The sequence below is a fragment of the Vulpes lagopus genome, chromosome 7, assembly GCF_018345385.1.
Source record: "Vulpes lagopus strain Blue_001 chromosome 7, ASM1834538v1, whole genome shotgun sequence".
In the NCBI taxonomy this organism is placed as follows: Eukaryota; Metazoa; Chordata; class Mammalia; order Carnivora; family Canidae; genus Vulpes; species Vulpes lagopus.
Window position 1 is genome coordinate 115,168,467 of NC_054830.1, and position 25,823 is coordinate 115,194,289.

Below are 25,823 nucleotides of genomic sequence, written 5' to 3' on the forward strand. Positions count from 1 at the left end.
TATTATTTCCAAATAGGAAGGTTGTTTTAGTTTTATACAGTGCCAAATAAATAAGCAGTTTCTGTTTGTTATCTAGCCATTATGAATTTTCACTGTAATGTTTGTCAAATACAATAGTGTTTTCAGTATTCTGAACAATATTCAGCTGGATGGTAGAGTATCTATTTGTTACATGAAGAAAAATAACCAAGTACAAGCTTATCAGTGAAAACCTACCCTTTGGAAATGCCAGCTCTTCATCTCTCAGTGAAGTGTAGCTGGTGAAATTTGAGCCTTGGTCAGCTCTCCATTTAGGAAATAGACTGTCATCTGCCTGGGGCATTACTTTTTTTTTCTCATAGAATTCCTTTGGGGGAAGGGCAGAGGTTGGATCAGGTGAGGCAGAAATATTTTTGCTAGGCCATAATTGCCAACTGAGATGTAGTCATTTTATTGTGCAAAGGAAATGAACTCAGCATTAATTAGTGTCAATTAATTGTCAATTAATATCAATTAATTAATGTCTCAGAAAATTAAACCTAGGATATCTTAGTTCTTGCTTCATCCTAAAGAATTTTATTATTTTGGCCTCTTACCTTGTATTTATTAATAAAAAAGAAAAAAGACTTTTTACTCCCAAATCATTATGTTGGGCAACTAAACACCGCCGTATTCTTCTCAGCAGTGTTACAAGTTTTTACTGGTTGTGATCAAATTTGAATATCCCAGCCTAGAGCTCCTCAGAAAGAAATTTACTTAATATTTTAAAATTTTAGACATCATTTTATCTTTTTTTATTGAAAACAGAATTCTAGCTTTATTTATTTTTTTTAATTAATTTTTATTGGTGTTCAATTTACCAACATACAGAAAAACACCCAGTGCTCATCCCGTCAAGTGTCCACCTCACTGCCCGTCACCCATTCCCCTCCAACACCCGCCCTCCTCCCCTTCCACCACCCCTAGTTCGTTTCCCCGAGTTAGGAGTCTTTATGTTCTGTCTCCCTTCCTGATATTTCCCAACATTTCTTTTCCCTTCCTTTATATTCCCTTTCACTATTATTCATATTCCCCAAATGAATGAGAACATACACTGTTTGTCCTTCTCCGATTGACTTATTTCACTCAGCATAATACCCTCCAGTTCCATCCACGTTGAAGCAAATGGTGGGTATTTGTCGTTTCTAATTGCTGAGTAATATTCCATTGTATACATAAACCACATCTTCTTTATCCATTCATCTTTCGATGGACACTGAGGCTCCTTCCACAGTTTGGCTATTGTGGCCATTGCTGATAGAAACATCAGGGGTGCAGGTGTCCCGACGTTTCATTGCATCTGAATCTTTGGGGTAAATCCCCAACAGTGCAATTGCTGGGTCGTAGGGCAGGTCTATTTTTAACTCTTTGAGGAACCTCCACACAGTTTTCCAGAGTGGCTGCACCAGTTCACATTCCCACCAACAGTGTAAGAGGGTTCCCTTTTCTCCGCATCCTCTCCAACATTTGTTGTTTCCTGCCTTGTTAATTTTCCCCATTCTCACTGGTGTGAGGTGGGATCTCATTGTGGTTTTTTTTTTTTTTTTTTCATTGGTTTGATTTGTATTTCCCTGATGGCAAGTGATGCAGAGCATTTTCTCATGTGCTTGTTGGCCATGTCCATGTCTTCCTCTGTGAGATTTCTCTTCATGTCTTTTGCCCATTTCATGATTGGATTGTTTGTTTCTTTGGTGTTGAGTTTAATAAGTTCTTTATAGATTTTGGAAACTAGCCCTTTATCTGATATGTCATTTGCAAATATCTTCTCCCATTCTGTAGGTTGTCTTTTAGTTTTGTTGACTGTATCCTTTGCTGTGCAAAAGCTTCTTATCTTGATGAAGTCCCAATAGTTCATTTTTGCTTTTGTTTCTTTTGCCTTTGTGCATGTATCTTGCAAGAAGTTACTGTGGCCAAGTTCAAAAAGGGTGTTGCCTGTGTTCTCCTCTAGGATTTTGATGGAATCTTGTCTCACATTTAGATCTCTCATCCATTTTGAGTTTATCTTTGTGTATGGTGAAAGAGAGTGGTCCAGTTTCATTCTTCTGCATGTGGATGTCCAATTTTCCCAGCACCATTTATTGAAGAGACTGTCTTTCTTCCAATGGATAGTCTTTCCTCCTTTATCGAATATTAGATGACCATACATTTCAGAAGATACCTAGGAATAAACCTAACCAAAGAGGTAAAAGATCTATACCCTAAAAACTATAGAACACTTCTGAAAGAAATTGAGGAAGACACAAAGAGATGGAAAAATATTCCACGCTCATGGATTGGCAGAATTAATATTGTAAAAATGTCAATGTTACCCAGGGCAATTTATACGTTTAATGCAATCCCTATCAAAATACCATGGACTTTCTTCAGAGAGAACAAATTATTTTAAGATTTGTGTGGAATCAGAAAAGACCCCGAACAGCCAGGGGAATTTTAAAAAAGAAAACCATATCTGGGGGCATCACAATGCCCGATTTCAGGTTGTACTACAAAGCTGTGGTCATCAAGACAGTGTGGTACTGGCACAAAAACAGACACATAGATCAATGGAACAGAATAGAGAACCCAGAATTCTAGCTTTAAAAGGAAATAGATCCTAAACCATACACAGGAAAAAAAAAACATAAGAAATTAACATAAAACATATGAATTCTACCTTAAAAGGGAAATAGATCATAAAAAATATACAAGAAAAACTGGAATTTTTTAATAAAGCTGACAGTGGCTCTAATTGGTGATCAGCCTGCAAACTGCTCTTTCCTAGGAGCCAAGTGTCTATATTTAGAACTGAATAAAAACTCCCCAGTGTGATTACTAATTTAAAATTAAGTTAGAGCATATAGGAACTAGTTAGATATTTAGATTGCTTAGAGATTTAGAATATATTGTACCAACTCCCTAAATATAATCTTAAATTTTTCTGTAAATTGCTCCACAAAGGCTATTGTATTCTGGTTGAAAATGATTAAATATAGGGGTGCCTGGGTGGCTCAGGCAGTTAAGTGTCTGCCTTCTGCTTGGGTCATGATCCCAAGGCCTTGGGATCAAGTCCCACATCGGGCTCCCTGTTCCACGAGGAGCCTGCTTCTCCCTCTATCTCCACCTTTCTCTCTCTCTGTCTTTCATGAATAAATAAATAATCTTTACAAAATAAAAAGATATGAAAATCTGATCTGCTAAATTTGCAAGTTTAACTTATTGGACATTTAAAAATTATTTAAGTTTTGAAGTACCTGGGTATCTCAGTGGGTTAAGTGTCTGCCTTCAGCTCAGGTCATGATCCCAGGGTCCTGGTATTGAGCCACACGTCAGGTTCCCTACTCAGTGGGGTCTGCTGCTACCTCTCCCTCTGTGCACGCTCTCTCTCTCTCTCTTTCTCTCTCTCTCTCTCAAGTAAATAAATAAAACCTTTATTTTTTAAAAAAAAGTTGTTTAAAAAAAGAAAATGATTAAATATAATAGAACAGTACATTTGATTAATCTTCCCTGCATGACATTGCTCAACATCTGAAGGCTTCCTGTAATGGAGACCAATTTTCTGTTATATTTGGCTTGGGTCTGCATGCTATCTTCAGGTTCCATGGACATAACAAGGACAGTATCCTCCATGGTGTCGGTACAGTGGTCCTTCCTTCTTTCTTATCTTCACTGTTAGCTCTTCATTCACCCCTTCTCAAGAAGTTTTGCATTTTTGGTTTTCTCTTCTCCTTTCTCTTTTCTGGCCCCTTGTGCTCAGTTTCCTTTGTTATGTCTTCCATATCCTCCTGCCTTTCAGCTTGAAGTGTCTCCCTGGTCAGTCCTTGAACTTCTTGGCTTCCCTGTTTGTACTCTTGCTCAGATGGCCTCTACACTGACCCTCAAATGTATCTCTCATTTTTTTAACCTCCCCACTGATTCCATGCTTGTATTTCCAACTGTCTACACACTGTTTCCATTTGGATGCCTAATGTATACTTCAGATTTAGCATGACCAAAACAACAGTCCCAATTTTTTGGCTTGAACCTGTGTTTCCTAGAATCATTTCTGTTTTGGCAAATGGAAATTCCATTTTTCCAATCAGCAGCCCCCAAAACCTTGGGCTCATCTTTAATGCCTTTCTTTCAATACCACACTGAATCCATCAGAAATTCCTGTTGATTGTATTTGACATTTATCTATATTCCAATCATTTCTCACCACCACCACTCTGCAATCCAAGTCCCTAGTATTTCTCTTTTTGATTATTACTGTAGCCTCTATATTATCTTTATTTTCTTGATATTTGCCACCCTACAGTCTTCACTCAAAGGTCCCTTCTCAGAACTTCTCTGACTACTGTAGACCATTTAAAAAACTTCTGCTTGGGTCATGTACACCCTCAATACTGCTCATCCTGCTTTATTTTTTTCAGAATTCTTAACCAGCCCCTGACCACACAACTATATAAGTACACAATGTGTGCATGTGTGTGTCTGTACATACACAGAAAAACAACCAGAGCCAAAGAGATGAATATGTATCTATGTGTATGTGTATCAGTGTATTTTGTAACTTTTAAGCTTTAATACCATTCCAGCCAAAGAAGCATGAAGTTACAAAGTAGAGCCTCTGAAATCAGACTATGCAGCTTTGACTTGTGATGGGGACACTGCATTAGCTGGGTGACCTTGGGTAAACTAGTTGACCTTCATGGGCCTATGGTTTTCTCATCTGCAAATTATACATACTTAGAGACTGTTTTAACAAATAAGTAAATGAACATGTGAAAAGCCTATAAGAAGGCTATAATTTGATACCTGATAAAAATGACCTGGTGAAAAAGTCTTTTTCATTTGCATCCTGGTTTTCACCCAAACTGAATCTCAAAGTAGAAAAAAGCAAAGTGAACATCCAGCTCTTCCCCACGGTTTTGCTCCATCCATTTCTGCATCCAGTCAAGGGATGCAGTTGTTTTCTTCTCACCTCTGTCCCTGAGGCCTTGGGGAGGCATGACTTCCTCTTACCTGCTTGTGTCCAATCAGGAATCAGAAACTACAGCTTCTTCCTTCCTGGCTCTGCCAGTTTCACTGTAATTCTCTTTCTGTGTTTCCTATTATGCTTCTCTTTTATTGTTGAATCTAGCAGTGAAACTTTACTCATATTATTAAATGAACTTTGAGGTACATACTCTAAGAATAGACTTTTTCTTTATTGTTCTCCAAGGCTGCGTGCTGCAGGTTGCTGTTAAGGTTCCATCAAAATGTTGTACACACCACCTGCATAGTGTTCACTTGAGAAGCTGGTCAAATGCAGGCTCTGAGGCTGCACACCTGCACACTGGTGACCTGCATTTTAACAAGAACCTTGGTCATGTTACACATTCTCTGAATTGAGAACCACAGTACTGCAAGGAGAATGATTTTGTGTATGATTAATTTTACCTAACTTGTATTGGCCCTGTCACCTTTGACTGAATTCCTTGTGGCCATTCCAAAACCAGCTATTCAGCAGTTGCAGGAGGATCCTCACTTAAATTTGGTGTGAAAATGAAAATGTAAGAGTAGTAGCGCTAGACAGTTGGATACAAATCTTTTTTATATTGTCTCTACTATTTCTTCACATAGTTTACTATAAGAATTTTCTTTTGGAACTAGAGATAAAGCTAACATACAGTATATATAGGCAAACCCCTGAAAGAAAATCCATCTCTGGTGTATCTTAAGTGGTGGCTTTATAGGTGATGTTTCTTTTCTTTATCTTGTCAATTTTTTGTAGATTATTCATCAAATAATTATCTTCATTTAGAGTAATACTACTTTCTTTGTAATAGGACATAAATTGTGTGTAGTATGTTTAGTGGATTACAAGAAAAGGAAACTAAGGAATTTTACTTGGTAAAATCTTAAGTATCGACGCGTTTATCATAAAAGGTAAAATCTTATCAGTGTTTTTCACACAAGTAATGATCTTATCATGGTAGCGCACTGAGTTTGTAAGTACCAGCATAAAATCTTGGACAATAGTGCCACTCATAGAGTATCAGCAGATATAATTGTATTAATTGTCCTGTCGTGTGAGATGTACATGCTACAATTATTTGATTTACATGTATGTAATATACTGTATTTTAAATAAACGTACACATAAATATGCTCAAAAAATATACATTAAAAGATTTTTAAAATAATGCTTTTGTTGTATATAAGTGAATTATATTACTTTCAGAGATGAGAGCTCGCCATCTCTTCCTATTCCTTTTCAGATAGCCTGAAAGGGACGTGTTGGCTCAACATCCAGGACAACCGCTGTGAGGTGAACATTAATGGAGCCACTCTGAAATCTGAATGCTGCGCCACACTTGGAGCTGCCTGGGGGAGCCCCTGTGAACGTTGTGAACTAGGTGGGAGCCTGTCCCAAGAGCTCCTTCTGGGCTTCTCACTGTTCCTTCAACTAGGCAGGCACCTGTTTGACTCTGCATTCCATAGTGAGGAAGACCATAAGATCATTACTTCCCTAAAATGTCTTCTCTGATGAAATTGATTCACTTGTTGAAATATGTATTTTTTTATCCTTTCACTGGAAGCAGACTTTTAGAGCATTTTATTTTTTTTATTTTTTTTTTAGAGCATTTTAAATAAGAAAGGGAATTAGCTGGAATTTAGCTGCTGGGTGACTGTTAGTATCCTCCAGAACTCTTGTTTGAACATGTCCAAGTAGAATGAGATGTCTCTTTCCTTTAAATCCTTTTACTTGTTTACTTATAATTAAGCTGGCAATGTGAAAACAAAAACAAATTGTAGGAAGACTCTGAGAATCTCAGTATGACTCAACACCAACAGGAGTTAGCATTGTGTTTCCTGTGCTACCCTGAACTGTGTGGAGGACACCTGGAATCCTTGGCTTCAAAACCCCAGCTTGTGGGTTTTTTTCAGTTCAGCTAAGATTCCACTCTACTGTCTCTTGAACTGAAAACAGTTACATTTTCTTTTATAATGAAGTAAATATGTGTCCTTTTGTTCTCACAGATACAGCTTGCCCAAGAGGGTTTGCCAGGATTAAAGGCGTCTCTTGCGAAGGTAAGTGTATACTTGGATGTTACTGTAAGTCTTTAGAGCAGTATGTAAAATGAACATCCACACTGGAGATATTTATCATTTTTAAAAGCTTTGAAATTACAGTAAAAATACTCAGTGTAATCTACAAATGCTTTAGGTTAATACTCTAGGAAAACAGCATAGAGTTCCCCATCTCTCCTTTTTTATGCTGCTGATTTTTCATGGGGACATCATTAGGCACTGAGGCACAAAACAGCTGGGAAAGGCGCATGTCTGGGCCATTTTATGGACAGGCAAGGCTGTGGTAATTTTCGCAGCTGGTGCCTAGGAAGCCCAGGGGTTGCATTGTGGAATATTTCTGTTCAACTCAAGTAATAATCCACATTGTATTACAGATTGAATATGCTCTATGGGAAGACTACACCTGCTTTTTCTATTTCTAACATCTTTATCCCTCTGCTTGCTTTATTTCCCTGCAGACGTTAACGAGTGTGAGGTATTTCCTGGCGTTTGTCCAAATGGACGCTGTGTCAATAGCAAAGGATCTTTTCATTGTGAGTGCCCTGAAGGCCTTACGTTGGATGGAACTGGCCGTGTGTGTTTGGGTAAGATTCATGTCTTTATGTATTTATGCATGAAACCAGCGATGAATTTTTCTTATTTCTTGGGCATTGACCACTTCAAAATCATTGGGTCTCTAGCTGGAAAACTGGCTTTAAATGGAATATTTGATCGGGAGAAATCGCTAGAGGATATTTTTAAAGTGAATGTTGTTTAAGTGACATGGTTTCTGTATAATACAGAAAGTTGGTACTGCTCAAAACCTATCTCAAAAGTTACTTTCTTTAATCAGATATTTTAAGCAGTTCAGTCTTTCTTTCACACTGGACAGTGGATTAAGAGAACCATGTATACTTTGAACATAAAAGAAAAAATTGGAGACTAGTGTTTAGGGTCAACATTTATCATCAGTTCATTAGCAGCTGCACTCTTAGTGCACTCTGAGTGGGGAAGGTCATAGGCAAGGTTATTGTTGTTTCTCTCTGAAAACACTGCCCAATCCTAGTCCTTCCTTTACCACCTTAGAGTTTAAGTTTTCCTAATGCTTTATTTTGTAAAGATCTAAAATGAGGAAGCTCTTTCAACATCATTGTATAGAAATGCCTATTTGAGAGGTGCCTGGCTGGCTTACCTGGTAAAGCATGTGACTCTTGATGAGTTCAAGCCCATGTTGGGTGTAGAGATTACTTCAAATAAATAAATAGAAATAAAAGCAGAAATGCCTAGTTGACTTTATCATTATCCGGGTCATATTTAACTGAATCTGAATTCCATGACTGAAAAAGAAACTTTTCTTAATTCTCTATTGTATCTAAATAATGTTTTATTAACTTAAGGGCCTTTTTTCCAATATGCTATAGAACAGTAAGTTTTTAATTTGTAAAATAATTTTACATAGGTTTGTATTTGAACTTTATGCTTGTAGACAAAATAAGAGCAATGACATTGTTAGATTCAAAGATCTTTAAGGTATTTAAATGTATAGGTGATTTTTAAAGTTAGTAATACAAAATATTTGCAGCACCATACAGGTTAGTTATTATAATTAACACAATTTAATTTTAAGCTAATTTTTAATAGTATATTTAAATTAGAATACAAAGTATGACTATAAAGTCACATGGAATTCATTAGAAATGATAATTTCTAACGTCCAATAATAAAAATTATTTTCAGATTTTTATTGTTAAATTATCTAAAAAAGCTTAGAAAAAATAAAGTCTCTTTTGAAGATGCCAAATAATAACATAGGTATAGTCAGATGATTAATATCAAATTGCTTTCAGTAACCAAAGGATGCTATATGTGAAGATATATCATGATTGTAAATTATCACTCAATAAAATAAATTCCCAATAATATCATTCAAACTTGAACCTTTTATAATGTTCTATGAGGATATATTGGAGTCTTATCCAGGTACTTTGATTAAATCTTTTTGTCACTACTTGAATTATGCTACAAAAATGAATTGTGGCTGGGCATGTAAGGAAGTTTCAAGGAGAGACTGACATTTGAGAAATATAAAATATCCTGAGAACCGAAGTAGAGATAAAATGCTTTGATAGAAACTGATCTAGATCAGAGGTCCAAATTCAAATAGTTCCAGGATCTGGCAGGTGACATAAATGAGTGAGCAAGGTGGTAAGAAGGAGTAGTGAGGACCGCAGCAAACTCTAGAGCACATATACTATCCAGAAGTTTCAAAATGCACATTTTAATTTCTGCACAAGTTGGTGAAAACATTTCTAAGCCATATGTGGCCAGTGTACTGTGTTTTGATTCCTGAGGCAAAAATGATATGGATCTGTGTATCAAAGACGCAGGATTACTCTGGCAGGCTCTCATAACTCTTTCTTTACATATTAAATTCAGTTGGTTTTGGGGGTAGGAGTTTGTTTCATTTTTTTACTTAATCTCACTTCTTGAGCAAATTACTTGAGTGACCTCAGAAACAGTTTAACTCAGTCCATAGTTCTCGGAGTACCTAAATAAAACTTGTATATCTTGCTAATAAGATCCTTACTTTCCTGGTGACAGTGTTAGATGGGGTTGGCTGTGGCTGAGAACAGCCACTGGGTGCCTTGAAGTCATGAGACTCTGTGGATTACTGTGGTACCTCACAATGATGGAGAGCATGGCTTTGGGGTTGGCATTTGTGCCGATACATAAGGTGGCATCATCTGTGAATACCTGTATTCAGTCTACCAAATCAAAATGAAAATTTACCACAATGATTTCTTTCTTTATTTTTTTTAATTTTTTTTATTTCTTTCTTTAATAACAGGACTTTTTATAGTCTTAAATAATAATAATAATAATAATAATAATAATAATAATAATAATAAAATTAAATTTAAAAAATGAAAACAGGCCTTTTTAATTAACTATCCTTGGAAGCATATTTGTCTATATGCCAGAGGAGGTTGCTCAAGTTAATGCTACCTTTGCTTGAGCTCTTGACAGAATCAGTAGTGACAGTAACTAAAATAGTAAACACATTTATTTGTTTATGTTTATATTTCCATTAGGGATGTTTTACTCTGTTAAACAGTTGTCAGGTTTAGGAAAAGATTTAATGTCTTGAAATGCTTTCATCAAATAAAATCTATTATTTGATTAAAGAAAACTGTTTGGATCTCTTTATCCACATAGCCAACTGTTTGATTGTAGTTGGACCAACAGCTCTGTTGATTAACAGATAAATTTGTTATTTACAGACCATGCTAATTTATCCTATCTCATGACTTGTCAGTCTTCTCAGGTCCTGGTATGTTTCAAGATGGGAGAGAAAGTGTGACATTTGAACAAATAATTTGGCTCCTTACTAGGGCAGATTTACATAACACAGGACAAAGACCATGATGCAAAAAGTAAATTTGACAGAAAAAAAACTTTAAATGCAAAAACATTCTTTTCCCTTGTAAAGCTGTTTTAATAGTTGTCCCGAGTTGGCAAGTAGATTACAGTTGATCATTTATTTCTCATTGGGACATGACAGGTCTGTTCACAAGCTATTTTAAGCAATTCAGTGAATGAGAAGAATCTGTCACTAAATTATCTCATTCTTTCTAAAGTGAGCAATACAAAAAAAAGGATCATGGGTGATGATATGAAAGAGTTTGGTCACAAAGGAACCTTTTCTTCCTGAAGGTATCTTGTGAGAATTAATACTGAAGAGAAACCACTTTTGCTTTCTTTAAGTGACTGTCATTACAGAGTCTATTCCAGGAGGTCAGGGACTCTGCATCTTACCTGTTACCATTCTGAGCTGGGCATCACACCAGGTGCCTAGCAGAAACTCAGGATATGAGTGGTCAGTGAATGTGACACCTTCATCTCACAGTGTGATTTCACTTGCCATGTAGACATCCGCATGGAGCAATGTTACTTGAAGTGGGATGAAGATGAATGTGTCCATCCTGTTCCTGGAAAGTTTCGCATGGATGCCTGCTGCTGTGCAGTTGGGGCAGCTTGGGGCACAGAGTGTGAGGAATGCCCCAAACCCGGCACCAAGGAGTATGAGACGCTGTGCCCCCGGGGGCCCGGCTTTGCTAACAGAGGGGACGTTCTCACAGGGCGGCCATTTTACAAAGGTAACCGTCAGGGTCGCGTTGACCTGTGCACTGAAGCTCACCTCCCACAGTCTCTCAGAGCTGGTTTTGCTTTAAGCCTATAATTTGCCACTTTGTTTTCTTTGTTAAATGTGATTTGTGGCCAGCCTTACGGCCCAGGAATATAAATCACCTATATATAGGCTGTTATTGAAGTAAAGAATTGTAAAACCTGCCACTAATCCCACTTTTCATCCATCATTCCACACTGTCTCTCTGCTTTCCTTCGCACAGCCTGACCAGATGCAGCCCTGACATAGCGAAAAAGCTCCCTATCCGCCCCCTAAACCTTATCTGACAAATGGTCAGAGAGAAGGAGTTCAGAACTCTTCCTTAAAAGTGCAGAATCTTTTTGCTTCTACAACTTTCTATGTGGCATCCATGTGATCACTGACAATGTTGAGAGCCCCTGTTTGGACCTGAGAACATGATTTTCCATGGTGATAGATTTTCAGTTTTAACTAAGGAACCTACTCTTTTATATCAAGTGGCTCTACATTCCTGCTTTGTTCTGTTCTCAGATATCAATGAATGCAAAGCCTTTCCTGGGATGTGCACCTATGGAAAGTGCAGAAATACCATTGGGAGCTTCAAGTGCCGTTGCAACAGTGGCTTTGCTCTGGACATGGAGGAAAGAAACTGCACAGGTAAGCCAGCTCTTTTGTCGTATTTGGCAAACCCTGGCTCTCCTTCTTCCTCTGGTGGAAAGTGCTGCCTTTCAAAAAAGCTCCTATTTTGCTTTTTGCTTTTTTTCCCCTGCTCTTAAATCACTTTTCTTACTGACCAGTTATTGTGGGAGCTGCACAACAGCATGAAGATGCTGTTTTACCTGAGGAACAACATAAAAATAGGATTTCCAGGATAATGAATACTGAAGACTATAGCAGTCATTGATTGTATAAATGATATATAGTATCTGTCAAGGATTTTCAAGTTTGTAACAGAGTGGTTGTAACTTCCTTTACTCACCTGTGAAGAGCTCCAGTTGCCATCTATATCCCTGTCCATACCTGTTCCCTTTAGTTTAAAAAGATAAAAGTCCCAATTTTTCTATGATATTAAATAAATTAGTCCAGACACTTGAAATCTATCTTCAAGATCTTATTTTCACAACTCTATTCATGTTCTCCTTGGACTGCTTCCTTCTCTCTTGCCCTCACCCCTGCAGCTGTGTTCTGATCCCCGTGAAGCAGGCTTCTGACTCCCTCCTCACTTCCTGCTGCATGAGGTACTGGGGTCCTGTGTTGCCTCCCCATCCCCAGAGCATTTCCAAATTGTAATGTCCACCTCTCCTGCTGCCCTAGCTCCTCACTCCCACGTGGCTTCCCTGCTTGGCTCTCCAGCGTTCAGTCTGGGAGCACCTACCTGCACCTCACACCATTGCCTTCAGCCAGACTCTAGGCTGCTCTGCAACATTGTTCACCTCTTCACCCTTGACTGACTCTCCGCTCCACCTCTAAACCTCCTCTGGCCCACACATCCTTTCAGACCTCTGCTCCTGCCTCTCTTCTTTCTTGACCTCCACTTTTATGGCCAGAACTCTTCCTGCACACCCCTCTCTCTGGCAGTGAGATTTCTACTCTTCCACAGTTTTCCAGTCTTCCACATGCCCTCCCTGTGGCTGCTCCTTCTCCAGCCCTTGTGAGCACACTCCCTCCTCTCTCTGAAGCACCTCCCTCTCTTTCCTCTTACTTTCCCTGGACCTAATAACAAGTGCAAACCATTTCCTCCACCATTTCCTCCCTTGCGCTGCCACCCGATTTCCCTGCTTTTCTCTCTCCTCTCTCTCCTGAAGAGCCATTTGCTTTGTAAGCCCATGTAATTTTGACTTCTGCCCTCCCTCATTCAGGCACATATACACTCTCTCACAGAACACCTTTGTTGAGTTAAAAAAAAAAATCCCTTTATCCTGGTGCATATTCTCCATGGCCTCTCCTGGCCACTTCCCCTCCTCCACTTTCTTCTCCCTTGATCTCCATGGTACATCCCTGTCTTCCATCATCCTTCTATGCCTACGATGTTTCTTCTCTCATCTTCATAGCTTCTTCCTGCCCATAGCATTTTCCAGAGTCCTCTGCCTCTCCCAGCTGCCGGTGCCCCCATGCCATCACAGACGGGCTCTGCTGAGCAGACTCCTGGGTGTGAGCCCGTCCTCTCCTCTGCCAAGTGCTACTGCCACACATGCACCATTGGCAGCTCCCCTTGGCTTTAGCCTCCCTCTGTCCCAACCCTGCCCCTTCTCTGCCTAGGGTCTTCCTTGTACATTGCAATAGCATCCTTTCACTCAGCATAGAAGCCTCAGACTTCATTTTGACCTCTCCCTCTCTTGGACAAGGATAAAGTTATGTGTGGTCTCCATCACAGGGGCTGTTTCAAGTACTGTCCTCTTTCTTCAAAACTATCGCAGGTGCCAGTTCAGCTCCCCAGGAAACGGACTCTGAGCAGAGATTAGTACATAGACAAGTTCCTGGGGATTGCTCTTGGGATCAACACCTAGGGGAGGGAAGGAAGCAGAAGCAGGCGGAGGGGGCAGCTGGGTGACCATAAGCCCCAGTATGGTCCTCAGCCCACCCCACTCGGAGCTCTGGATCTGGGATATCCCATCACAACTATGTAGGGCTAGGGCAAAGCAGGTAGGTGTTTATGGACTGGCATGGCCCATCTTTGGATGAATCTACCCAGAGAACAGGTGTGACTGTGAGGAAGGGTCCTCTTAGCTGAGGCATTTCTTGAAGATACTTTATATCTCAGGGCTTTGTGCCCCCAAAGCCCCCAGCAGCAGTGTGGGAGAGATGAATTAGTCCTTCCTTCCTCAAGGGGAACTGGGCAACACCTGGTGGTACTCATTGCATGTCAGATTCTTCCAGTGTCTTCGATCCCATGGACTGTCCCATCTGATCTGTCACGTTCACCAACCACCATGTGTTACTTCCCACAGAGCACATTCTAGTGCCTCATATAATCTTAAACCTGGATAAAGACAGGGTTATTCCAGTTCTGACTCCACTTCCTCTTTCTGGTGTGAAATTAGCCAAGTTACTTAACAACTCTGAAACTCACTGCCTTTAACTGCATAAGAGAGATATTTGTTGGTCACACTGCGGTGTTACAGTATATAACGTGAGAGGACAATGGGGTGCTGTTGGCTGCTGTTCTTCACAGCATTTAAAGCCCACCTTCTTTGGGCACCCTCCATAACCACACCCATCCTACCTGTCCTTGTGCTAACGGTCAACCTCTGCCATCCAGCCACTCTACACCGTACTATTTTCTGAAATGCATTTTTTTCTTCACCTAGACACTTGTCCTTCTATTCATTCCACTTCTTTAAAGTTAGAATTTCTTTTTAAAAAATATTTATTTTGTATATTTTAGAGTGAAGGAGCCTGAGGGAGGGCAGAGGGAGAGGGAGAGAAAAACTCCAGCAGATGCCTCACTGAGCTTGGAGCCCAATGTGGGGCTTGATCTCAAGATCCTGAGATCATGACCTGAGCTGAAACCCAGAGTTGGTCGCTCAATTGACCTTGCCACCCAGGGGTTCCTAAAGCTAGAATTTCTATACAAGCTTCAAGGACCAGATCAAACCTACCTCCTCCAAAATACCAATTTTTGCAGAAAACAGCTTCTGTGAATATAGCACTCTGTTCTCAATGCTTGACAAATACTGATTCACTAAATCCTAGTAGGTGGGGATCCCTGGGTGGTGCAGTGGTTTGGCGCCTGCCTTTGGCCCAGGGCGCGATCCTGGAGACCCGGGATCGAATCCCACGTCGGGCTCCTGCTGCATGGAGCCTGCTTCTCCCTCTGCCTATGTCTCTCTCTCTCTCTCTCTCTCTCTCTCTGTGTGTGTGTGTGTGTGTGTGTGTGTGACTATCATAAATAAATTAAAAATTTTAAAAAAAGGAATGTTACTTTAAAAAAAAATCCTAGTAGGTGGGTCATACTATACGTCCCATTTTGCATATGTGGAAACTGAGGCACCCAGAAATAAAATGATTTTCCCAAGCCTCTTCACCCTGTAGATGATAGAACTGGGATCAGTACATAGGCATCTGCTTCCAGAGTCCACACTCCACATTGTGCAGCTCCCCTGCATCATATCAGCCAAAAAGTGTCCCTGCTCTGCCAATGAGTTTATTCTAGTTCTTTATATGGCTCTTCAATTTCCTAGATACTGATAGATAACAAGTAATAGAATCAGTATGCATATTGTTAGCTGCCTAATTGAATCTGTGAATGTTGTTAAGAATGTTGTTTAAAAGGATATTTTCAGTATTGCCTGTAATTAAAGAAATAAATAAAGACCAAATGCTGGGAGAAAGGATTTGACATTCTGAGACTGAGACCCCTGAGAGAGCACGTACAAAGTTGCCCTCTGATAAATCTTGTGATAAAAGAACTTCAGAATTAAAATCCATCACAATAAAGAGACGCCAACAAAAGCTTTTTTTCCTACTGTGACAAAATTTTTTTTAAATATGTCATGTTTTCTTAATTACATTTTATAGACAGGACTTCACCATTAAAAAAAGATCTCAGTTACAGGCATGGGATGTTTCTCAGAAAATCTTGTTTTTTTGAGGGTATCAGTGCTGCTCTTGCAGATTCTTATTTTCTATAGCCTATAAAGAGCAACAAACATATCATTTTTATTTTTATTTTGCGAAGTAAATCAGTAGCCTCTCCACATCTGAATGTCACAGAACCACATCCAGTGGAGCATATTTCATGGCCCTGCCATGTACACTCTCTGGCTGGAGGTTGGTGGGCCATGTCCGGCCTCTGAGGCTGTCTGGGTGCTCCGTGGTTGCTAGCCACTCCTGCTCGGAGGCATATCCCGCCACGGTGGGCATGAGCCAGTGGGCAGAACCACCGTGCTCTCTCTTCACACACAGGATTTCATTCCAAGTGTCTACTGCTTGCTCATCTGCCACCTGCCTTGTCTGGCTCATACTGCAGTTGTTCGGTTCATCCCTCCGTTACCACTTCTAAGCCACAAAGAGGAATCCACAATTCCAGAATTCTTAAAGGCAGAAGCACCACCTGCCCGTTGGCTGTGACAGTTTTGGCAGTTGGGGAAAGGAATGTACCTCAGGCCCCATTCTGCCTCTAGCTGTTCTCCTGCAAACAGAGCTTCATACCGCTGGCACCTTCCCTGGGAAGGCCGGACCTGTCTCACTGCTCTGTAATACCAGCTCATCTCATTCTGTTTTTTCATTTCTTTTAAACCCTGTGAATTAGACATTGATGAGTGCAGGATTTCTCCTGATCTCTGTGGAAGTGGAATCTGTGTTAACACGCCAGGCAGCTTTGAGTGTGAGTGCTTTGAAGGCTACGAAAGTGGGTTCATGATGATGAAGAACTGCATGGGTAAGTGTGCCTCAGCTCTTCCTGTCCAGTCTTGAAACCAGATAGCTTGACCTTAGCTTGTCTCAGAGCCGTTAACAGCATGCTTGGCAAGGCACTGTGGTGAGCGAGAGAAAGATTTAATTGTCAGACAGGAAATCTGCTTTTAGATAACTCCTGGGGAGCCCCAGCTTCTTGGTGCCTTAGTAGCAGTGAGATATTGACACTAGGTTCTGTTTGTTCATGGAATCTAAAACCAACACAGCTGACTATCCGCAGGGGATTCGTTTAACATGTTTGACCTTGTGTGGTGACCCCAAATTTATTTGGTCGTGCAAATCCCATGCTATTTTCTTTACTTGTGTGTTGCCACACACTCTCTTGGTACTGCCTACCTTTTGCTCCATATTTAGTGACTCCTTAGACGTACCACATGGGACCTCAAAGGTGACTGGTCTGTGATTTTTCTTTTACTTTGATTAGTGATATGGATAGCAATATATGGCATCTGGAATTTAGGGTTATGTGAAACAAACCTATTATTTATTTTTATCTCTTGTGAGCCTGCTTGTTTTGTACCAGTAAATTCCTTGGCAACTAACTCACTGTCTTTAAGAAAAGAACTCACCATTTATTTATTGGTAGTAGAAGAAATGAGGAGAATATTATCCCATCTCCTCTTAAACCTGTGTCTTACTTTTGAGTCCCACTTACCTCAGATAATAATTTTTTCCCTCATGCTGCATATGTGAAGATTTTTCCCTCAAAGTTCTTTAATGGATCTCACGTTTTTACCTTTCAGACATTGACGAATGTGAACGTAACCCTCTCCTTTGTAGGGGTGGTACCTGTGTGAACACTGAGGGCAGCTTTCAGTGTGACTGTCCATTGGGACACGAGCTGTCACCATCACGTGAGGACTGTGTGGGTGAGTTTGTCTCCTCAGTGCATAAACCCACCCGGTTCACCTGGTAAAGATCAGGAGTCAGTTCTAACAAACTTGTTGTTTTAGGCACATTAAATCTAGCTGGTTAAAAATTGGAAATTCAGAGCCCCTGTGTTTGGATTTGGGGTGCATCATTAGAGAATGCCTCGGTGACACACTCAGAGGAACCAGCACTGTCCTGGTTAGCCACTGTTTCATGACAAGCACACCTGAAAGGACCTTGTGTGGAGGATTCTGTGTCAGGCCATGTAGTTCCCTCCTCCACAGAGGATGGGATAGGAAAGCTGCTGCTGTTGGAAGGGCTGCTCCCTGAAGGCTCACCTGTGCATTCACCTGTGCATCTACCTGACACCACTTCTCAGATCTCTTCCACCCCTATGTCTGTCATCATGGGGTCTGCTCCTGTGCACGTGAACATGTGAGCTCCCCCTTCACTCTCCTGTCACAAAAAGGTCCTCATCTCTTCACTGGCCGAGCTAAGGGACAGGGTTGACAGGGATGACGTGAGAACATCAACGGCTGGTCTTGGAGCATTCCAGCCTGCTGTTTTTGATAAGTGTATGGAGGCCTCTGGGCCTACCGTGCTCTAGTATACTGGCCTTAAAACTCCGATATATCCAGGAAACATTTTCTTCACAGAAAATCTTTCTTGCAAGTGTCAGCAGATAAAATGGTTTAAAACAGAGCAGATGGCACACCCCTATTTCAAAACATAATTTGAGCATACCTATCCACTACACACATATTTATTTGTAAACACTATTTATATCACTTTGCTAATATATTAGGTGAATCTTAAATCATACCCTAAGTAGACATTTTTAAAAGGTGAACTGAAAAAGTTTTAAATATTTTTATTTCATGTTAATAGTGGTACTAAAACTTTTTCATAGAGATGATTACAGAATATATGTTCATCTCTGTGATGCAGTGCATCAGAGATCTGTTTCTAACCTCAGTTTATTTTGTTTTCATGGATCCTAGAGCTGAAAAAAATACCCCTTGAAGGTATATAAGATACATATTTTTGCACATGTAATAAAATATGCATTTAATGATAATAGATCTAAATCTACATGTCACATAGTCTTCTTGGTAATTTTGGGAATTTGGGATGAAGAAGACCTTTTACCTGGTTATGTTGTCATTGTTTTTACCTTATATTGTGTCTCACAAGTAGCTTGTATGAAGAAAGCTTCCACTCTACCATTCTCTTGCTGTTCTCTTATAATTGCATTAATAGCACTATTTGATTCCACAGACCTTTGCAGAAGTTTTCTATAAGGAACCTGCCTATCTTATAGGGGTTATTTGATTTTAAAGTAGGTGATGGCAGGTCTACCTATTGAGGCACTCTAAACACAATAAAATGAAAACATACAAGTGAGGGCCCTGGTCTCAGGCCCTGTGGCTTATGGAACTAGTCATCTTCCCTCAGGATACTGCACATTATTCAGGCAGCTCGTGACTGTCTAATAAAGACCAGGTGAGCATGCCAGTGTAAATCCATGTATTAAATATTAGTAAGTTTTATTTCTGGCATGCGCTATATACATGGTCTAAAGTTCACTACTCACATGTGGCTACTTAAATTTAATTAAAATTTGGTAACATTAAAAATTAAATTCCTGGGGCGCCTGGCTGGCTCAGTCAGTAGACATGTGACCCTTAATCTTGAGGTTGTGAGTTTGAGCACTACATTGGGCAAAGAGATTACTTTAAAAAATTAAAATTTAAAAAGAAGTTCAAGTCCTTAATCATTCTTTTCATGCTTCAAATGCTCAATAGCAGCTATGTATTGGATAGCAGAGAGGCCCATCAGTGTAGAGTTCTACTGAACAATACCATTTTAGGTAGAAATAATAGAAATATAGATTCCAGTATTTTCTTTGAACACCCCAGGAGATCATCTTACTTCCCTGTGAAGTACACAAACCCCTTTGGAGACCAGTGCTCATGCGCAACATTTCTTGATAACATTAAGTGATGTGGTTACTGCAAAAACATTCATGCTGTACATCTCTTTATAGATATAAATGAATGCTCTCTGAGTGACAATCTCTGTAGAAATGGAAAATGTGTGAACATGATTGGAACCTATCAATGCTCCTGTAACCCCGGATACCAGGCCACGCCAGACCGGCAGGGATGTACAGGTAAGCATTGGCCAAATGGGTCTGGAACTTGTATTTCTCAACTCGGTCTAGGATAACTCCTGGAATCAAATGTATTATAATGAAGCCAATGGAAGTCCTTTGTCCTAAACATGAATCTAAGAATGGGAACAGATCTGTAAGATGCCATGGCTTTGTGGTTTGCAAAGGAATCTGCTTTTATCACAGAAAATACCCTAACTCCATAGATACTACATTTCTGAGTTCTTCACTCCTAGGCCCTGGGGCTAAATGTCCAATAGAATGCTATCAAAATGGAAGTAGAAAGAACTAAGAAATACCAATGAGATAAAGATAAACCAAACAGTAGTAGGGAGAGAGATCCAAAGCCATGTAAGCATTATTTGAAGAGAAAAAAACCTGTTTTTTGTTTTGTTTTGTTGAAGGAAATAGACCTGACAAGTAATGTAGTTGCTATGTTGTTTTCACAGATATTGATGAGTGTATGATCATGAATGGAGGTTGTGACACCCGGTGCACCAATTCCGAAGGCAGCTATGAATGCAGCTGTAGCGAGGGGTATGCGCTGATGCCAGATGGGAGGTCATGCGCAGGTACAGAAAGGACATCATGTAGACTTTGTATAGCTAACTGATGATATCTCACAAATCTCGCTCCAGATATTTTGAGTCGATCTGGATGGGGAAAAATAAAATATCTGGGCTTACTAAAAGCCATTCTTGTTTTGATTTAATGGTAATTTTCTGCCATCAGATATTGATGAATGTGAAAATAATCCTGATATCTGTGATGGTGGCCAATGTACCAACATTCCTGGGGAGTATCGCTGTCTGTGTTACGATGGCTTCATGGCTTCAATGGACATGAAAACCTGCATTGGTGGGTACCATAAAAGTGGGATGAATCCTATGCTACATCTATGCACACACATTTAAACATGAGGGAAAGAGGCTTTTTCAGTTACTTTAAAAATTCAAACTGATGTATTACACGATGGGAAAGCTGAAATGGAAGAATTCATTTGAAGAAATTCATTTGAAGAAATTTTAGAAAATAATACTATGACTTGCAAATAGATTATACTTTAACTTTTATCTGTGTATCTCAGTATTAGACTATTCAGTTCAAAAGAGAGCTTTCAGATTTCTAGTATGAACAAGTATTAACCAAACTATTGAAAATAAACTTTCTAGATGTCAATGAGTGTGACTTAAATTCAAACATCTGTATGTTTGGGGAATGTGAGAACACCAAGGGATCCTTCATTTGCCACTGTCAGCTGGGTTATTCCGTGAAGAAGGGGACCACGGGATGCACAGGTAGGTTCCAAACTTAGGACTCTCTGTGCTTTTTGGCTTCTCCTATTTCAGAGTCCAACCTTCAAGATCACTTGTTCCTTTGCCGTGACCCACACCAGGTCATGGCTGTGTGATGAGCAACCACCCCAGAGCACTCATGATGCTTTTGCTCTCTTTCTGCCACAGGGAGCTGGCTGCAGTGTGGCCAGTAGGGGCAGGGAGTACAGTATGGTCCTCTGTAGCTGCTGTGTGGCTGCTGCTGCTTGCAGAGTTCACTGTCTTAGGAAACCCTTTGCCCACATAGAAGATGTGAGAAGGGAGCACCACAGACTACCAGCAGTCCCATTTGTTGCCACTTTGTCTCTTATTTCCTTTCTCTGTTAAATAAGTTTTGAGCTTTTGCACAAAATGAATGAAGATGAAGTCCCAAGGTGAATGCTTTGGTCTAGGCCTTCCTCATTGTTCACTTTAAGGTCCTCATATAGCATTTTGCTCAAGACAAGTGGTAGGTGGCTTGAAGCACATTCTGGCCCTTAACCTGACACCTCTGGGAGCAGGCCAAGTGAGGAAGAAGGGGTCCTCTGCACATTCACCACTAGGAAAGTTGATGCAAAGCTGGTTGCTCTGTGTATGTGTGTGCATATGTGTGAGCACATAGAATTTCAGCATCTGACAGGTAATCATTGAGATAGATAGAAAAGATTATTCTTTCTATTCTAGAAAGCTCTGAAGAACCAAAGCTATATCATTTATGCACACATATGTGTGTATACACATATATAATATGTGTGTATATATATATGTCTGTGTATATATATGAGTGTATGTGTGTATACATATATACATACTAGTAAAAGCTTCTGCTCATTTTTCAGATAAAATTTCCAGTATTTTTGCATATTCCCAAATAAATAAAAGATGAATACACACTAAAATAATAGTTTTCTGTGCTAAAAATGACAAGAATACACTCTTACTTATTTTAAAATCCAGGTTTGTTTGAATTTTTGTGAAACATATGTAATAAAAATTAATAGGAAAGAGTAGAAGAGTCTCTCTTTGGAAATAGGATTTCTCTTGACATCTTTCATCATGCCTTCTGCATGGAGTTTTGTCTGGGCCCAGGCAGGGAGGTAGGGAGAGACAGACACAAATATCTACCTGGGGGAAGTAGCTCTCTCCTACCAGCAAGTGATGGGCAGTTTCCTGTAGTATTGAAAGGCTTCTTTGACTTGGATCGGGAACTTCCAAATCTTGTCAATGCCTACTAAAGTTCAAAATAAAAATGTCAGTGTTTTTTCCGTACCATTTTAGATACTTCCATATTTATTTTTAAATTTTACCTGTGTGGAATCATACATGGAAGTAGAACTAATTAGCTTTGCGTTTAATTTTCATCATGTTATCTGTGCCTTCTCAGATGTGGATGAGTGTGAAATTGGTGCCCACAACTGTGACATGCATGCCTCCTGTCTCAACGTCCCAGGAAGCTTCAAGTGTAGCTGCAGAGAAGGTTGGGTTGGAAATGGCATCAAATGCATTGGTGAGTTTGCAAATGTGAACATCCTTTGTTAAGACACAGGATTCCTAGAGGCTCTTCTTGGAACAGTTTTTAACCCATGTACTTGAATAGAAATACGCTCTTGCCTTTCATTTACTCTCTTGAAAATCAAAGACGGTCTTTCGTTGCAAGGTAATTCCTGCCTAAGAGTTTCCTTTAACCTTGGTATAAATTATCGCATCGCAGCAGTATGCCTTGGCATCTGCTTTTTAATGTGTTGTTATTCAGTAAAAATTATTTGATGTGTAGCCAGAAATCCAAACAGATGTATGATGAAAAATGACTAATGTATTTTTCCAGTCTTTTCATACAGCAGTCAGTGAGACTTAAAACCCAGTTAGAGACGTGAAGGAAATGGAAAGGTTTTATCAGATAACCTGAGTCTGTACCTGGTCAATACCAGCTTCTCAATAGAAAATAGAATTCTTTTTGCCAGAGAAAGCAAAAGGTTTTGCTGGATACCAGGAGATCTGATTGGGACAGAGGAGGCTGCAAGGGCAGCTGGCATTCTCCAGGCCTCAAGAGTTGCTGAGCTGGGGTCTCCTGAGTCTTTTCTGGCTGTGAGGCAGGGGACTGGCTGTCCTCACTGTCACACATAGTGTTGCTTCCTATGCTCAGTGTTGTACATGCTTTACCAACAAGGCATTGTTTCAACTGCTTAAAATTATCCAGGTCTACTTAAAATAGAAAATAAAACAAGCTAAACTGACCTCCCCATGATTACTCATTAAAACTTTATAGGCCAGCAGTAAGCATTGAAGGGGATAGACTTAAGGTCTGTTAACAGTAGCATCGTTAATTCAAATATACTCTCTTAGCTGTTCAGTTGTTTTATGCTTGCCAAATGTGTAGGAGCTGACTGAATTTAAATGACCATACTTTCCAGATAACTTTGCTAAGTAACGTTCTCCAGTGGCATCGTTCAGTTCTCTAGCTGCCCACTTCTCATCAGTGGTCGGTCACTCTTATCATTAATCTCACAAGTTTTTTTTTTCAGCCATATCCCCATTCCTGTTTTCTAGCCCTATAGGCTACTGGTTTTTTCTTTTCTAGCCTTCCTTTTTTGTGCTTGTCCATCCATCACTCTGGCCAACTATTCTAAAATACAAAAGATGTGACTCTGTCCAGGTACTTCTACTCTAAAACATAAGCCAAATTCATTCTATTCTTTCCATCTCCATCCCCCTGCTTTAATCTCAGCCGTCCTCCCTCCCTCTTACTCTTTCTCTCTGTCTTAGATCTGTCCCTCTCTGATGGATGCTAAAGAACCTCCTCATAAAGAACCTTGCTGGTTCTGTAATCCATACTTCCCACAGCAGACAGATCTTTTAAACCATGAATCTGAGCTCTTCACAATTGTCATTTTAATCACTGAATTTAGGATAAAATGTAGCTTCCTTCCTGTGGTTTATAAGCATTTTCCCAATACCTTCTATCACCCCCAGCTCCTATATTGTTCTGTCACTCTGGCTCAGTCCAGGTCTTTTATCACATCAAGCTGTCTTCTTCCTCATCAGCATCTCTAAATGTGCTGTTCCCTCTGGAAATAATACCATTCCCTGCTTCTATGCCTCAGGCAAACTCTGACTCATTGTTCCGGTGTGAAGTTCGCTGGCAACTGCTTCTCCAGTGAGATCTTCCTTTTTCCTATGGCCCAAATTAGACACCCTCTTCATTCCCTTTCTGCACCTCGTAACTTTCCTTCACGGGACACACAGCCTATTTGATGGAGTTGATAGTTCTGTGGTTAGCACATGTCATTTCTACTAGACTAGACTCTCTGAGATTGAGAATCAGATCATGGTTTCCTTATCTGCTAAAGGAACTTGACGGCTAATTCTCCTCCTCTGAAGCTCAGTCACCAAATTTAGAAATTGACCCTTTTTTAGCGATAAAGGAACCAGTGATCACACATCTGTGCCTAGTAAAATTGGGAAGGAAACCTAGCACTGGTTTACCTTTTAACCATTAAAATTCTAGCTTATTAGGTCCCTCACAAATAGTTTTATTAATCATTTTAGCCCGTTTATAGAATGAATATTTTGGATTATGGGTCTGAGATCTTAGAGAATTAGAACTCTGACCTTACAAGTAAACTACAATAAATCCCATTTGTGCATTTTACATTTCAGGTAAGAAAAATGAAAAAAAAAATCTGTGTTTAAATGTTCCATTTTCACTTCTGAACTTGCGTGCTCTCTTCTCACATACAGATCTAGATGAATGTTCGAACGGAACCCACCAGTGTAGCATCAACGCTCAGTGTGTAAATACCCCGGGCTCCTACCGATGTGCCTGCTCTGAAGGGTTCACTGGAGATGGCTTTACCTGCTCAGGTGGGTGAGAGTCCTGAGGTATTCTCTGGCATGATTTTCATGGAACACTCCAGCTTGCCCTATTTGAAGAAAACTGTAAAGAGGGTGAGGATTCCCAGTCTGACTTTTATCACTGAATGAATGACATGAAGGAAAACTGTTCACTCTCTTAAGATACATGTCCCCCCTAGTCCCTGCTAGTTCTTGCACTCATCAGAATGTCAGGTTGTCATATAGTACTGAAAGGATGAAATGGAGTAACATGAGTCAGGGGTTCAGGAAAACACATAAGAGCTCAGTGAATGTTAGCTGATGCCTAGCTGCTCTTCTTTTTGCATTCCTTGGGAATAAGACATCTCCTTGTTAAGCTCCTATGAATGACTGTATCATCTTGCCCGACATAAAGTATCGTACTATTAAGTATGTGGAGATCAGTGTCTCTTGAATTTCAGCACACCCTTTAAAACCCAAACTAAAAGATAGACTCTATTTTTTTCCCATTTCTAATTATTGACATAAAAAAACAGACTCCTCATTGTCAGATGCTTCCTTAAAGAAAACATCTTATTTAAACTTCATTATTTTTGAACCTTAGCTTAATGCATCTTTCTAAGCATTTCTCTCCCAACAGGGTATGAAGGAGAGGGCATGGCTTTGGTGTGGGCACAGCTGCACTGGGATGCTGGCCCAGCCACAGATGGGCTCGCCACAACACCCACAGTTTGGGGGCTGCTCTGAGCCTCAGGGTCTTCCTCCTCTGACCCATACAGGCTTAGTGAACTAAACAAAAACATGCAGGACAAGCAGCCAGCAGTCTACCTGGCAGATATTAGGCCCTCAGTAAACATTGCTTTCTACTCTACCCCCTTTTTCCATTTGACAGAATTAAATAAGTTGTCCAGTCTGTGAATCATGTCTATTTGCATAATTAAGAGAGAAATATTTTAATGCAATCAGAGTGACATGAAACAAACTCTCCTAGTCTAGCCCTAATTTGCTTAAACATACTTGAACTAGT

At 40.0% G+C, this 25,823-nt stretch overlaps 1 protein-coding gene across 1 annotated transcript in view; it reads left to right on the top strand.

Moving 5' to 3' along the window:
• FBN2 (fibrillin 2) overlaps nt 1–25,823 on the top strand; it is a 244,367-nt gene that overhangs the window by 163,335 nt on the left and 55,209 nt on the right. Inside the window, 13 exon segments of the mRNA XM_041764048.1 lie at nt 6,237–6,374; nt 7,000–7,050; nt 7,509–7,634; nt 10,959–11,186; nt 11,726–11,851; nt 16,446–16,574; nt 17,353–17,478; nt 19,527–19,652; nt 20,102–20,224; nt 20,385–20,510; nt 20,825–20,950; nt 22,350–22,472; nt 24,704–24,826. Of these exon segments, the coding sequence (XP_041619982.1) occupies nt 6,237–6,374; nt 7,000–7,050; nt 7,509–7,634; nt 10,959–11,186; nt 11,726–11,851; nt 16,446–16,574; nt 17,353–17,478; nt 19,527–19,652; nt 20,102–20,224; nt 20,385–20,510; nt 20,825–20,950; nt 22,350–22,472; nt 24,704–24,826 (1,671 nt within the window).